Source organism: Panthera leo, chromosome D4 (genome assembly GCF_018350215.1).
Source record: "Panthera leo isolate Ple1 chromosome D4, P.leo_Ple1_pat1.1, whole genome shotgun sequence".
Classification (NCBI taxonomy): Eukaryota; Metazoa; Chordata; class Mammalia; order Carnivora; family Felidae; genus Panthera; species Panthera leo.
The window spans coordinates 57,973,282-57,990,218 of NC_056691.1; the positions used below are offsets into that span (position 1 = coordinate 57,973,282).

Genomic DNA, 16,937 nt, shown 5'->3' on the forward strand with positions numbered 1-16,937 from the left:
CAGGCGTCCGACTTCGGCTCAGGTCATGATCTCACGGTCCATAGGTTCGAGCCCCGCTCGGGCTCTGTGCTGACAGCTCAGAGCCTGGAGCCTGTTTCAGATTCTGTGTCTCCCTCTTCCTCTGACCCTCCCCTGTTCATGCTCTCTCTCTCTCTGTCTCAAAAATAAATAAATGTTAAAAAAAAATTTTTTAAAAACAAAAACCAGATCTATAAATTCTAACTTGGAAAGAGATCCAAGATATAAAGTAGGAAAAAGCAAGTTGCAAAACAGTATGTATGGTCCCATTTTTTATAACTTTATACAGATACACTTACATGTAAGTGTATAATATAAACAAAAACACATATGTATATAGACACCAACCTTGATCTCTCAAGAATTTGAAGAGACTTATTTTCTCTGATACCTATTTCTGTAATGTTTGAATTTTTTGCCATGTGCATTTTTGTAATCAGAAGACAATAAATGTATAAATTTTTTTTTCTTTTTTTTTTTTTTTAAACATTTATTTATTTTTGAGACAGAGAGAGAGAGAGCATGAACAGGGGAGGGTCAGAGAAAGAGGGAGACACAGAATCTGAAACAGGCTCCAGGCTCTGAGCTGTCAGCACAGAGCCTGACGCGGGGCTTGAACCCACAGACCGCGAGATCATGACCTGAGCCAAAGTTGGCCACTTAACCGACTGAGCCACCCAGGCGCCCCCTAAATGTATAAATTTTTTAAAAACTTGTAAGGCATACAGAAAGATTTTAATAAAGATGAGAACCGAAATTCCTGAATCAGAATACAAAAATACAGAAAGAATAAATTAAAAGTACAAAAATAATAAAAGGCAATCATTTCTTTTAGTAGCGACCATCATTTGATTGCTTACTATGTAGTAAGATACATACATTAGCTCATTTTCATTATACCTATTTTACAGATGGATAAATAGGCAGGGACAGATTTTAATCTAATCAAAAAGAACAAAATACAAATTAAGATTAAGAAAGCTGATAAAATCATATTTACAGAGGAAATTTTATTTTAAGATTTATTTATTTTTGCGAGAGAGAGTGCAAGTGGGGAAGGGGCAAAGACAGAGAGGGGGACAGAAGATCCAAAGCGGGCTCTGCACTGACAGCAGCAAGCTCCATGCGGGGCTGGAACTCACAAGCCATTGAGCCGAAGTTGGACACTCAACTGACTAAGCCACACAGGTGCCCCATACAGAGGAAATTTTGAAAGGTAAGAGAACATATATGAACTCACTCGTATTTTTTTTAAAGCTGGAAAAGGAATTTAATTTTCTAAAAATAATATCTAACTTACCAAAATTGACTACTTGCCCCCCCACCTCACTCCCAACACACAAAAAATAAGAAAACTGAATGAATAAACTAAAAGACAAAATAGAAATGATTACTGCTCTTTCAACCCAAACACTATTTTGCCATACTATCAAAATCTTCATGTCAAGAATGGCACAAGGAAGGAAAATCACACGCCATTCCCCTTGTGCATATATACCAAAATCCTGAACACTAACAAATCAATCTAGTACTATGAGATTTGTTCCAGAAATTTAGTAATAATTCCATACTGAAAATTGATTAACTCAGCACAGGTTGAAAGAAACAATCTCCAAGGGTAGATAACTGAGTTGAACAGCATCTGACAAATTTATCCTTTCTGAGAAAAAAAACACTTAACAAATAAAAATACTCCTTTAACTTGTCAGGTTTCAGTCCCACAGTCAGCTCCACAATGAATAGTGAAGCATACCTGAGGCAGCCTCATTAAGTCACATATATGACATTTTTCTGGGTGTTATAGTCTAGCCAATAAAATAAGAATAAAGGGGGGGAATACTGAAAAGGAGTCTAAATTAGCAATATTTATCAGTAAAGTCATCCAACTGGAATATCCAAGAAAAATCTATGAAAAAACTATTAAAATAACTAAAAAACCTCAGGAAATAGGCAGGTTTAAAAAAATTTTTTTTAATGTTTGCTTATTTTTGAGAGAGAGAGAACATGAGCAGGGGAGGGGCAGAGAGAGAGAGGGAGACACAGAATCTGGCTCTGAGCTGTCAGTGCAGAGCCAGATGCAGGGCTCGAACTCATGAACCATGAGATCATGACCTGAGCTGAAGCTGGACACTTAACCAACTGAGCCACCCAGGCGCCCCAGAAATAGGCAGGTTTTTAAATAAATATACAAAAATCCACAGCTTTTCCTAACATCAACAAAACTCAAAAAGCATGATGAAAATGCCCTACTGTGTAAAATACATTGACAAATGTGAATTAAACTATAAAACTTCACTAATGCCTTTCCAATCAATGTATCAATGACTACTGTAGGAATCCTAACAAATACTTTTAAAAGATATCTGGAAGGGAAAAAAGTACATGATGAAAGCCCAAAGTCTTCTCCAAAATAAAAATAACTACCAGGATTTGCCCTGCCAAGAATTTATCTGTATAAAACTACTATAAGCAAAATGTGTAATATTGGTGCCAGGATAGAGACAGAACAATAGAACAGAATGCAGAAACAGATCTAATTATTAATGAAAATTCAGTATATGATTAAAATTATCATGTTAAATTGGAGGAGCTTTGGGTGGCTCAGTAGGTTGAGCACCCAACTTCAGTTCAGGTCATGATCTCGTGGTTCAGGAGTTCAAGCCTCGCATCTGGCTTTGTGCTGGAGCCTGGAGCCTGGAGCCTGCTTGGGATTCTGTGTCTCCCTCCCTCTCTGCCCTTCCCCCGTTCATGCTCGGTCTCTCTCTCTCTCTCTCTCTCTCTCTCTCTCTCAAAAATAAATAAAAACATTAAAAATTTTTTTACAAAATGATCATGTTAAATATATAAGGAACTGGTTAAGTTGTGGTATGTCCATATCAAATACAATGGAATAGTGTATTTAGCTGTAGCTATTAAGAATGAGGCAGATTTGGGGTGCCTGGGTAGCTCAGTTGGTTGGGCGTCTGACTCTTGATCTCAGCGTGGGTTGTGGTCTCATGGGTTCATGAGTTCAAGCCCCCCATTGGGCTCCACACTGGCCATGCAGAGCCTGCTTGGGATTCTCTCTCTCTCTCTCTCTCTCTCTCTCTGCCCCTCCCCACACATGTGCTCCTCTCTCAAAATAAATAAGCTTATAAAATTTTTTAAAAAGAGGTAGATTATACTGATGTAAAAAAATGGTCACAATGTAGTATGATGTAAGAAAAACTTATACAATTGGAAGTACAATAGGATTCCTTTTGTGTTAAATATGTACATTTATTTTAGGGCCATGTTATGTATAGAAATGTCTGGAAGTTACACATACCAAAATAGTACTGTCACTACCTCTGAGATGGGATTATAGTAGAGAGAAGAACAGGACTAGAGGGTCCATCAGTCAGGGTCCCAACAGTAAAGGGATGACAAACTCAGAATAATCTGAAAGGGGTCTATCTGTAAAAGGAATAATTACTAAATTAGTTGAGGCCTACAGAAATCACAGGGGATAGAACAGGAACCAGAACTAGCAATAACTGAACAATTATTGCTCTGGTCCCCAAAAAAGACAAGAGACAGTTTCCCAGAACCCAGGTAATAAAATGCAGGCTACTGTGAGAGGAGAATAAATATTCTGACTTCATCCTCCTTCCCTTCAATTTCTTCTTAAGGCTAAACCGTTACAGTAAGAAGCCAGAGGATCTGGGAGCTCTTTCCTTAGGGCAGAGAGCCAGGTGGAACAGGGTGGAGGACAGATCTAGAGAAGTAAACGGGAGGCAATCTAGCCCAGTTTTTGTATGCCTTTTTATAAAATTAATTACATAAATAGAAGTACAATCTCTTCAGTAAACATTAAAACCCTACAAAAGAAAGCTAAAATCCCACCCTCCATAATCCTGGATCCTTCTCCAGAAAGAATAATCTTTATTACCACCAGTATGGTGTGAGTCTGTTGTTGATGTTTTCTAGACACAGACATATACTCACCATACAATAAAACACACAGAATTGTTTAATGAGGTGTTATTTGCCTAACCTAAACAGTAATTTTTTTAAGTTTTCATTTAGATTCCAGTTAGTTAACTTGCAGCATAATATTAGTTTCAGGTGTACAATACAATGATTCAACACTTCCATAGAACACCTGGTGGTCATCACAAGTGCACTCCTTAATTCCCATCACCTATTTAACCATGAACAGTATTAATTATGACTTTCAGCAACCTTTTCTTCACCATTTTCAGTTACAAAATAATGCTCAAGAAGCCAAAACAGATGGTTTGATTCTCCTCTATAGTATTTATATTCTACCTCAGTGGATCTCAAAACACACACACACACACACACACACACACCCCACAATACCATCACCTAGAAATTTTTTGTGTGTGTGCAAAATATTAGGCCCTACCCCCTGGTAAAGTGATTCAAAAGCTTGGAAGGTGGTGTCACCTAGTACTCTTCCTTTTAACCAGCCCTGCAGATGACTATTATACAGTTTGAGAGCCACTACTCCACTCCTTGGCTACTCGAACCACTTCACTATCATCAGTAACCTTGCTAGAAATCTTCATTTTCATAAGATTCCCAGGTGATGCATAAATAAAGTGCGAGAGGTGTTGGCCTACCTCAGAGCCATAAACCCAATCCTCATCCATATTACACCCATCCACACACAGAGCATCTGTGAATGGTTTCTGGGGATTGAAGAAGGGAGACCAGCAGAAAGAGCACAGGTTTTTAATCTCTGAATTTGAACCTATCACTCCTGTGGGAAAAACATTAGCACTGCATGCCCTAGTTAGGCAGAGCATGTTAGCACTGTCATCTTTTATGCATGACAGATAGCATATAACTACCATCTAACCACACTGGAAATTTAATGCTCTTTTAAGTGTCAATGTTATATCCTAAATTCTCATTTTTCTTTTAAAATAAGTGAATTTCACTTTTAACCCTAGGCAAAATAAAATTACGTAAGACTTGCTAACCTTTGTATGGCTAAGATTGTAATGAGAATCTATCATTTTAAGACAAACCACAGTGATATACCTTTTCTGTTCTAACAAGGATACCTTTACCAACATCCATTAGTCTACTTATCCTCCACTGCCACCGCTCAGGCTCCACCTCCAGACAGCTTGGGCTGGAGAGGAGGGGGTGGATATGTTCCCAGAATTCCACCTTTAACTTCCTGCTGTCTCTCAAAGGCTCAGAAATTTTCTTTCAAAAACTGCACCCTAAGACCCCTGCCTCGGCCTCTCCTTTGGCCCTTCTCTCATCTTCCGCCATTGGGTCTAAGGTCAGTCCTGAGTCAACTGCAAACATGTTGACTTAATCAGGAAATCTGCGAGGGCACTACATACACATTTGTGCTTGAGAAACACTCACCGCTCAATCCAGCCTGACTCAGTATTACAACAATCTGCTTTTTTTTTTTTTTTCTTTTTTAAAAAAGGCACTTCCAGTTTCACTTCTAGTTCCTACCAGGTTAATGCCCCGCCCTCCTACAACACAGCCCCCCTCTTTAAGCTTTTCTGACCCAGGAAGTAGCACAGACAATTCTGTGGAGCTCATACCCAATTTGACTTGCCTCTCCCTTTTTTTTTTTTTTTTTTTTTTTTTTTTTTGCCTCTCCCTTCTTAAAAGCAATCTTGGAATCAGTATTTCTAAAGCCCCTTTGCAATTTGGTAATTTTTCTTCCACAGAAACAAAGTTTGAATCAAACCTTAAAATAAATTTAGGCAGTTTTAATTACACAGCACCAGGAAAAATAAATAATATTCTATCAAACAACTATACTTCAAAAGGAAACATGTACATCTCCAATGTTCTAAAGAAAGATTTTGCTATGGCAAAACTATATTTCTACTATTTCCAACTATTTATGTTAAATTAAAATCACTTACATCAATTGAGACAGAGTTCATTTTTTTTTTGAAGATTTTGTTCTACCAAAAATTAGTCTCAAAGTATATACAGTATTATCTAAACATTCTAGAATCAAATTCTGACTCTTGTTTTGACCTTAACATCCAATTTAATAACGTCATGAGTTGCACACAAATTCATTTTAAGAAGGCAGATCTTTTACTTGTTGCCTTTGTTGGTTTTTTGGTTTTGTTTTTTGTTTTTTTAGCACACAATGGTAGCTTTTATTTAAAGTTCAAAAATATCATAGAATAGTAATAATTTGTTTTCAACAATATATATAGAATTTTTAAATAGAAACATTGGATAATTAGATCACAAGAGTTCATGACTCATTCTTGACATGCAGCAAAGGCAGTCAACAATGATTTCCATTAGAGCCCCCAAACATAACTCTAGAGTTGTTCTGAAGGTAAGATTCTTAAACTCCAAAAAGCAAATAGGTGGAAATGCCTCAATTATCTGAATTAATCAGTCTTTGCCCTGGCTGAATAGAAAGAATATCTTCCTCCGATGAACTAATTCCATATCACTTAGGAAGCTGAAAAGCAAACAATTCATTTTTCCTTTCTAGGTATCCATAAGCAAAGTAGGAGAAAAAGATTGTTGGCAGTGCTCCACTCAAAAACAGGCCACGTTCCAAAAGTCTGTAAGTACTGTACCTGGTTTTGACCTTAGAATCTCATTTTCTCACAGCACATTTTCTAAAAGGATGGCTCACCAATGCCGATTAAGCCTACAATATAGATGAAATATTAGAAACACCATCCTTAACTGTTTATGAGAAAATTTACTCAATCTCAGATTCCAACTTAGCAGTTTTGAAGTAGCTCACTTGGTAACCACAATGCTATATTATTTTCCTCAAATAATCTACTGTCTCAGACAGCATCAACCCCACACCAGGCTCTCCAACTAACACCTGAAATGTTCATATTCTATGCTACTGGATTAAGAGATATGTTTATGCTTTAGCTTGTGACAAACCAATTTATTATGGAAATTAAGTAGGCTAAAAAGAAAAGGCTAAAATGAAGTCTAACATCCATTCTTGGATGGATGATATTTGGGGGAAGGGTACCCATATCCACAAAAAAGATGAAATTCAGAAGTTCCTCTGAGTAAGGTCAAATTTTTCCGACAAATTTTTTTATCTGTCTAAGTGCCCAAACAAGCCCTCAGTTAAGACCCTAGTGTTCAGGATTACAGAATATGAGAGATTTTCTAAGAAGTAATTTAAATATGCCTGTTCTAATGTAAATCCACCCACCCCAGTGCAGGTACTCCTACTCTTTATGTAAAAAAGTAATGAATGACTTTTAAAAATCAATTAAATAATCTTAATGCAGTAATTCAGAGCTTTAAGAAAAGAGATTTCTCAGGAGCAAAGGTAAAACTAAAGACTGCAAATTCCTTTCAGTGGCTAAAGCAGTGATCACCTTTGCTTACATTCAACCTTTTGTTACCAAAACTAACTCCTAAGTCTGCTAGAAAAAAGAGAGAGAGAGGGAGAGAGAGAGATGTAGTAAAGCATGATGGCTAAAAATATAGACTCTGGAACTAGACAGCTTCAGTTCATATCCCAGATAACACTCTTAATAGCTGCATCCTCTCTAGCAAGTTATTTAACCTCTCTCTGTTCCAGTTTCTTCATCTGCACATTAAGGATAATAATAGCATCAACCTTAGAGGTCTATAGTGCAAATTAAATGAATTAATCCACGTAAAGCACTTGGAACAGAACTTTGCACACAATAAGTGACAATTACCATCTAGACATTTAAAAAGTGGGCTTTGGAAAAACTAAAAGCCCTTAAAGCTAAAAAATCAAAGAAAAAAAGATGAAAAAGTGATGGACATATAGACAACAGGGTATCCTATTTCCTTGGAGAATAATATTCATGAGGAAGAATAGTAGAGATTGAAATAATGAAGACCTAATTATGCTGGTCTTGAATACCAGACCAAAATAATTTTTTATTTTTTAACGTTTATTCATTTTTGAGAGACAGAAAGAGACAGAACATGAGCGGGTAAGGGGCAGAGAGAGGGGGAGACACAGAATCCAAAGCGGACTCCAGGCTCTGAGCTGTCAGGACAGAACCCAACGCGGGGCTCAAACTCACAACTGCGAGATCATGACCTAAGCCAAAGTTGGACGCTCAACCGACTGAGCCACCCAGGAGCCCCTAAAATTTTTTTTAATGTCTATTTATTTTGATCGAGAAAAAGAGAGAGAGAGAGAGAGAAAGAATTCCAAGTAGTCTCCACACTATCATCACAGAGCCTGATGTAGGGTTCAATCTCAAAAACTGTGTGGGATCATGACATGAGCCAAAATCAAGAGTTGGATGCTTAACCGACTGAGCCACCCAGGTGTCCTGAAAAAATATTTCTTTTACTTAGTAGATAACCACTCAAATTTTTTATCTGGTTAGGTCTGTGCTTTAGCAACATTAATTCTCATGGTTATATATCACCACTATTAATGAAATTCTGATGTTCTCTGCCGTCTTATTAAGAATTTGCAGACCCAAAAATGCATTTGTTCTGCTACCATACTGTCAGAATCTATCAGTGAACTGTTGCATATCTGAATTTTACCCGAAATCCTCACTGTGCCTGGTACAAAGTAGGCATTCAATAAATGTTTTTATCATTTAGTGGCCACCAGAGAGCAGTAAAGTAAGAGTCAGAGGTTAATCTCCAAAGGAAATGTATGTTATAAATGACACGAAGTAGACAAATAACAGTTTACAATTAAGCTAAAATAAAGTCACTGCTAAGCAATATATTTGCCTAAAACATTGGCGAGGTTGGCGGGGTGGGGGGGGGGGGGGAATCAACCTTACTTCTCATTAAAAGCAGATAAAATGGAGCCTTGTGTATTTTTAAATCTCATAACCTTTAGCTGTCAAATTGGTAGTCCTTTCTAAGGATTATATGGGCAATATCTTTGTAACAGACTACCCGGTAGTCCTATAGGAAGATAAATTTAAGGTAGATTTCTTCAAGATATCTGCATTCCCACGTTCCTTGCAGCATTATTCAAAACAGTGAAGATAGGGACCTATGTGTCTGATGACTGGATGAAGGAAGATGTGGTATATATGTACAATGGAATATTATTCAGCCATTAGAAAGAAGGAAATCCTGCCATTTGCAACATCCAACAAATGGATGAACGTGGAAGACATAATGTTAAGTGAAACAAGCCAAACAGAGAAAGACAAATACTGTACAATCTCACATGTGGGCTCTAAAATAATAAATAAATAAATAAATAAATAAATAAATAAATAAATAAATAAAATTGTTTTTAATTTAAAAAGTCAAACTCATAGAAACAGAGTAGAATATGGTTACCCGAGTCTGGAAATTAGGGAAAATGGGGAGATGTTGGTCAAAGGGCACAAGCCTTCAATTATAAGATAAGTTCTGAAAATCTATGTGTATCATGGTGACTACAGTTAATAATACTGTATTGTATACTTGAAATTTGCTAACAGAATAGATCTGAAACATTCTCTCTCACACACACAGATAACTATGTGAGGTGATGGATGTATTAATAAACCTGATTGTGATTATCATTTCAAAATGTATTCATATGTCAAATCATCACATTGCACACTTTTGTCAGGGGCCATGCTTTTAGAGGAAGGGCCAGCTGACAGTAGCTAAAGGTTTCCATATATAGTACACATGATCACCCTGACTGCTTCACTCACCACAGAAGTCAGTGCTAAGCTTAACAAAAAAAGGGTCTCTTCCCTTCACCTTGCATAAAGGACAACTGGAATCCACTATCCTAAAGTCTACTGACCTCTGCAATTGTTTGGTGCACTTCGTTTTAAAGAAGCCATGTGCCTTTTTTAATTTTTTTTTTTTTAACGTTTATTTATTATTGAGAGACAGACACAGAGCATGAGCAGGGGAGGGGCGGCGAGGTGGAGACCCAGAATCTGAAGCAGGCTCCAGGCTCCGAGCTGTCAGCACAGAGCCTGATGCGGGGCTCGAACTCACAGACCGTGAGACCATGACCTGAGCCAAAGTCGGACACTCAACTGACTGAGCCACCCAGGCGCCCCTGGTGCACTTCATTTTAAAAACACAAAAAAGTTTGTTTGACACACTACTCAGAGTAATATATGAATAGTTAACATACTAAGAAGAAAGTTTTCATTAAAAGATTGCCAACACAGCTTGGAAGCACACGACATAGACGGTTGATATAAAAGTTTATTAAGCACATATCCCCACACTGATTTTTTTTTTTCTCATGGTGGTAGGGGGAAATTACCTTCCCCAAAATGTCAGTCAGAGCTTACTTTTAGAAACAAGCAAAAAAAGTAATAAGTTATGTATTTGGAGCACCCCTAGTAATAAGTTATGTATTTGGCTTTCTTGGGCAATCAATCATTCTGGCAACAGAAACATAAAGCAAAGTAGACTGGGATTTCTACATACCTTCTTCTAAAGTAGTTTTCGGTTACAATTTTAGACTTAAAAAAAAAAAAAACGACCTAAAAAAAAGTTCCGGCTGTCTTATGCTTTTTAAAGCTTCAAGTATCTCGCAAGTATTAGAATGTAAAAATCTGAAATGCATTCACTTAAATACATTCCCATCAGCATTACCAACAACGCTCCATTATCCATTTTGGTACTGACTCCAGATGATTTTTAATCCCGGCTGACTTCTCCCTACCAACAAGAACTTGGATACCATCTTTACCCTGCCTGCCCCCATTACTTGGTTGTGCTTGGGGAATTATAATTACAGTGATCCCGCCTTTAGAACATCCTCAGAGCACAAAGCCTCTTTGTATGATTGGGGGTGAGGGGGGCGACTTCCAGGCTCCACAGCAAAGGGTGGGTGGTTGGTGTCAACACAGGCAACAGAGAAGGAAGAGGAACTGGAGCCACTATGATGGCCCTCGGGTCTGGCTCAATATTGTTGGAGGGGTTTTACTTGAAGGTGCCCGGCCGAATGGTTCTGTAAAGCCTCTGTGCCCCCCACATGGGGAGAGGAGGGGCCGGACTGACCTGACAGTTGGGCAGATCACCACCAAACCCAGAAGACCAGGGAGCAGAAGGAAGCGTGACAAAAGAAAGAAAGAACTAGCTGAAGCCCACAGCCTTTGTGCTGTTCTCAGTACCTCGGGTAATGAAGTCTCTGACAATGAAGGCTATCACCCCCCAAAGTATTGGTAGTGGTATTATGACACCCAGTAGGTACTCAAATATGTATTGAGGCACAGATAGGAAGACAAATTCATTAAAACAATTTTTAAATAAGATAGCCTAAAAGCCAAATGAAAAATACTTTTGTTAATTATGAGACTCCCAACTCCTATTTACAAAGCAGTTACAAAATGGATATACTTGTTTTTACTTTCAGCCTACCCTACTACCTCAGTCTAGTCTTCAAAACTACTCACTTTCCAGTTCCATGACGGTAAAACAGATTTCAACCAAAGATCAGTAAGCACTATCTTCAGACACTGAAATCAAAGGTGCTGAAGCAGAACGGATACAGACAGGTACCTTTCAACTCAAGGAACATCCCAAAAGTACTATGAAATGTACTGCTATTTAATTGCTTGCTACTGTCTTCCAAGCATGTATTTCTTCCTCTTACCACTTCTTCCCTCTGCTTTTTCTTTCAACAGGGTCAAATTATTATACATATCAAAACTCACAATCTCACCCTTATTCCTACACATACTTTAACACAAAAAAGCAGACAATACAGTGATAGCTTTCCATATCATGACTGGAGGAACTACTGATAAACCCCAGTATAATCCGATCATTCTCCTCCTCCACCTGCCCTACGTCACACCAGTTAAGTGTTCTAAGCAGTCCCTAAAATAGTACCAATATCCATTTAAACAGAACTAGAAAAAATTCAAACTGCTTTGGGTAAGGCCTAAAGGTGAGAACTGTTTGTTTTTCTCGTGTGAGCCTAAGACTGTTTTTGTTAAACATTTTTAGCTTTAAGTATATTTTCTTCAAAAAACCTCCTCCAAAACAGCAGCAAAAGCACAATGGAACTCTGTAACCATCACCCTCAATCATGTTTAAAAATAATAATAAAGACAAGAGAAACCACTTCAAATGTACCTCTCCCTTGAGCCCACAGAACAGCACTCTTCCATGACAACTGTTCTGAAAAACACACTGCCATTATTTGCAAAAGCAGTAGGAAGTCCAGTCTTGTCCTTGGTTGAGCACTACCCCCTCCCCTCTCTCCAAGAAAAAATAAAACAGCAGGAAGCGTAAACAACCACTTAATGGAAAATACAAATGGGTAAATATTTTCAAAATTGGCTAAAAAGCCTCAGGTCTGAAGAAATTCAGGAATACTAGCGTAGGGGGGAATAGGAAGAGAAAAATACCATCGTATTTCCCCCTCAAAGTGAGCACTGCAAGAATGCAAGAGCAAATGGGGTGGGGTGCATAGCTACTTTCTCTTCTTCAAGTACCAGATGCTGTTGTCTTTTTAATATTTCTCTCTCATTCCGTCTTTTCATAAATAATGGTATTTTCAAAAAGGGGCATATTTCTCTAGCTCCTTAACAAATTTTTACAATTTTAAGCTGAAAGACTGGTACAACTGAGCATGGTGATGAAAAGCCAGGGGCGGGTCCCTTCCCTTGAAAAGTTCACGTGGGGAAAACGCTTGGAACTCAAGGCCCAAAACTGACATGCCCTCTTCACAGGGTCCACAACTATAGACGGCACAGTTATACACAGACCAACAAAGCTGCAAGGCAGCTACTTCACGAAGCACCTTGGTGAGAATCTGAAAAGGGTGCCCCCTCTTCTGAGAGGACACACGTCCACGCGAATTGCTCATTTTGAGAAGTGGAGCACAAATGAATTTGCACTCCCACTTGTCACCCAAAACAGGTGACTTCGGGTTGGGCACAATCTATACAACCTCACACAGCAGCCCTGCAAAAATATGGGGTCCCCAAAACCTGGGGACACACTGCCCTTTCAAAGTAGGTTTCCAGAAAGAAGAACCTTACCAAAGACAACCAAGCATTTTACACATTTCATTACCAGAAATCCTCATATTTGTTAATATAAATTAATTCCTAAACATATTAGGATAGAGCAAAAAGGGTCTAGCAGAGAAGTAAAACTAGCAAATCTGGAAGAAAGGAAACTTCCATCTTGAGGTGATAATCAGTTGTTATTGAAGACCCTAATCTTTGACTATAGGTTCAAATAGCTGAAATTCAAATGCATGTCATAAGCTAAGGCACTAAAAGAATCTCTACCATTTGTAGAGAAAGGTTGGATCACATACATTTACTATTGGGGATTTCTTTTCTCCAAATCTGCTGGGTTTCCTTCTCTGTTAGTGCACCCCCCCCCCTTTGTTTTTGTTTTTTGTTTGTTTGGGGGTTTTTTGCTCCTATCTTAACTATAAAACCCCATATAGTGAGCGACACAAGTGGTTAAAGTTTGTAAAACCTGATAAATAGCCCTGGTGGATAATGGGCCCCTTAGCTACCTGCATGAAAATAAGAGGAAAAGATGACCAGATTATGAATGCCTTCACATTCAACAGCTTCCAACCCCATCACTCTTTTATGCCCTATAAAAGAGCTAAGTATCACATGGGTCCAAATTAGTCCCAGTTAGGCAGGACAGGCAAGAGAAGGCAGCCTAGGGCAAAGCTAAAATGGAGTACAGCCCAGAGTCAGGAGCCTAAGGCAGTGGTTCTCAAATTTTAGTGGTCATCAGAATCTACTGGGGAACTTTGTCAGAATCAGATGTCTGGGTCCCTCCCTGCAACAGATAAGTTAGAACGTCCTGGAGCACTTATATTTTGACAAAGCTCAAACTGCTGACCTAGGTCCACCAGAAAGTTTAGAAACACTGGGAAATCCTCCATGCCTATCAGCAGTTCCAAAATAAAAGTCACCCATCGCAATACCAGGCTTTGCAGGTCAGAAAGGGGTGAGAAAAGGATCACCAGCCTGCAAGTCTAACAGGCTGTGCTGGACTGGAGTCTGTGGCAGAAGTTTCATTTTTATGGGACAAAAATCCTTCACTCGATAAATAAGAAAATGTTCTGCATGTGAGAAATATTTCAAACATCTGAAAAATATTTAAAATAATATATTGAATATCTCTGACCCAACACCCAAAATAAGCAAATCCTAATTTGCAATTATCTGATTCAGGTTTCTTGGTAATAGAATATTAGATATAATTAAAGCCCTTGGTGTACCCCTGTCCAATCCCATTCTTCATCTTTTCTTCCCAGAGATAATTTCTACTCTGAATTTGGTGTTAGTTGTTACCATGCATGTTTTTATACTTTCATGACATAGGTACATAGCCCCCAAACCATATTATTTTGCATGTTTTCAGATTTTATACAAGTGCAAACATTTTGTAAGAAATCTGTAACTTGTTCCCCCACCCCATATTATGTTTGTGAGATTCATTCATTTTAAAGCATGAGGCTGTGGTTTATTTTTCACAGTGCTGTAAGACTCAATTGTGTGGGACTATCTAACCATTTATGCATTCCCCTTGTTGGTGGACATTTGAGCTGCAATGAGCATGCTTATACTTTTTCTTACTTATTTTCTTGGACGACCGTATTACTTCTTAGACACAGAAATAGACATTTTGGGTAAATAGGTATGTTAGCCCTCCAACAAGACATCGCTACACTACTGTCCAAGGTAGTTGTATCCATTTACATTCCCACTAGCAGTAAATAAAAGTTGATTTCCCCACAACCTCACTAACACTTGATTACCACAGCATTTAATTTTTGCCACTCTGATGGGTGTGAAACAGCACCTCCTTATTGTTTCAATTTGCATTTCACTAATTAAAATCTTTGATCAGTAAATTTTCATGCTTTTATACATATTTGTCAAATATATGCCTCAATTTTTTAAGAAAAATTTATCTTGTCTAAATCAGGGCAGTTCTTCCAGAGCACGTCCCCATCCCCCAAACACCCACCACAGCTGGAAAGCCGAAGTGCAGGAGGGCAGCAAGAAATCGGCTGACTTAAACAAGGAATCATTTCGGACAAAGGGCCTTAATTAATGCATTTGCTAATTAGTCTTCCCCTTCCCTCTTTTGTCAAGCCTTACTTCCAAGACAATACTATGGGCCGGCAGCCTTAGACCAGGAAACAGAATGCGGGTGGGGAGTGCAAAAGCCAAAACATTTATATAAAAGTACTACAAATGTCTTTACTGGAAGAAAATGAAGTGATTGCAGACCAGTACCTATTACTCAACCTTGTAAGATACCATCCACCTCTAACAGACTCCTTTCAAACCCTTGGCTCCCTCTTTGAAACATCCCAAGTTTTCTCTAGACTAGACACTGCCCCCCCTCCCCTCAGCAACACTTTTATCTCCCTTCCCCCACAATGACTAAATACCCTGTTCTTTTTCCCCATTCTACAGCTTTCTGAGCTCCACAGGACACTCTCCATTGCCCTCCCTCCCTCTTCTAGAACTCCAAGTCCTCTCCTTCCCTTTCCAAGATATAGCCACTACAGTAAAAACCACCCACCCCAAAGAAAAATGGGAGTCCCTGCAGCACATGGCCCCAACATGCCAGGCTGGAGGGTGGCTTGTCCCAATCCTCCCTGCTTCCTTCCCCTTCACGCCTCGGATAGCTGTTCTCCAGGGGTCCTCCACGTGTGACAGATCCAGACCACCTGGAAAAAGACTCATTCGGCCTTCTGTAGCAGAAATGCTTTTACTAGGGCCTTATACGCACTTCTGTTTGGGGCACGAACGAAACTCGGGCCATTTCATGAAAACACACACCTTATAGGTGTCTCCACAAAAGCGGGAAGGCCTCCCTATTAATCTCAGCTGGATTGGTTTAGTCCGGGCAGTGGTGGGCAATGTGGCCTGGCAGAAACCAAACAGTCCCCATGATGAGAAGTTTCCGAAGCTCTGCCCCATTCACTCAAGAAAGCCCTCCCCCAGGAGGCACACCCCCCATCCGAATCTCTCCCCTCTGAGGGTCCCCAAATCGGCTCCCCAGAGTACCCCCCAAGCCCTCAAAGGGGCCCCTGCTCCTTCTCTCCACCGCGCAAGAGATCTTATCCCCGAAGCCTACCTAAAAAGCATTGGGTGGGCGTGACTAGGACCAGGGCCTAGAGCCCCCTCCTCCGGATCAATGTCTCTCGGGTCCCGGGGGCTAGGAGTTCTTCCTCCTTCCAGCCCCCCGCCCCCGACTCGGGGCCCGCGCCGGCCCAGGGTGGCCCTGGGTCCCAGCCAGGCTACGGCTCTCACCGGCTACGTGACCTTGGGCAAGTCACTTCCCCCAGTAAGCCTTGGTTTCCTCCTCCGCCAAGCGGAGACCTAGAGAGGTCCTGCCCTGCCCACCCTAGGGGAGGGGGCTACCCACCGGGTAGGAAAACGCTTTGTGAGCCGCTCGGCGCGGCGGGGACGCAGAGCTCACAGGGTATCCGGGGCCGGACAAAGCTGACCCCAGACAACGCTCCACCCCCTCCGCGGGGCCGGAAGGCTGGACCACACGCCTTTGGGCCCCCCACCCCCGAAACCAACCCACGCCCCTCCCCACCCGGCCCGCTCCGGGACCCCGTACCTGCTCCCGGAGCTCGGCCGCAGGCGCCGCCACCCTGGGAGCCCGCCCGGAGAGGCCCGTGGCCCGGAGGGCTGAGGCGGCCGGCAGCGGCTGGCTCGGGCCGGGGCGGCGGCGGCGGGGGGCGCGGGCGGCGCAGGGGCCCTAGCTCGGCGGCGCCCGGCCTGGGAGACGACGACTGAGGCTGGAAGTGCGCGGCGGCCGCAGCTGCTGAGGCGGCGGCGGCGACCGCGGCGGCTGCGCTTCCGCTCATGGCGGGGGCCGCGGAAAGCGGCTCCGACTGCGACTCGACTCCGGCGGGCGGGCGCTGGCTGGGCCCGGGCCGGCGGCAGCAGCAGCGGTGGCGGCGACGGAGGCGGCTCCCGGAGGGGGAGGAGGCGGAGCCGGGAAGCGGC

At 41.0% G+C, this 16,937-nt stretch overlaps 1 protein-coding gene across 1 annotated transcript in view; it reads right to left on the bottom strand.

Moving 5' to 3' along the window:
• Positions 1 to 16,937, bottom strand: part of LOC122205156 (homeobox protein Hox-D13-like) — a 78,922-nt gene extending 61,985 nt beyond the window's left edge. Inside the window, exon 1 of the mRNA XM_042913282.1 lies at positions 16,546 to 16,937. Within this exon, the coding sequence (XP_042769216.1) occupies positions 16,546 to 16,795 (250 nt within the window). The 5' untranslated portion in view covers positions 16,796 to 16,937. The remainder of the gene's footprint in view (positions 1 to 16,545) is intronic.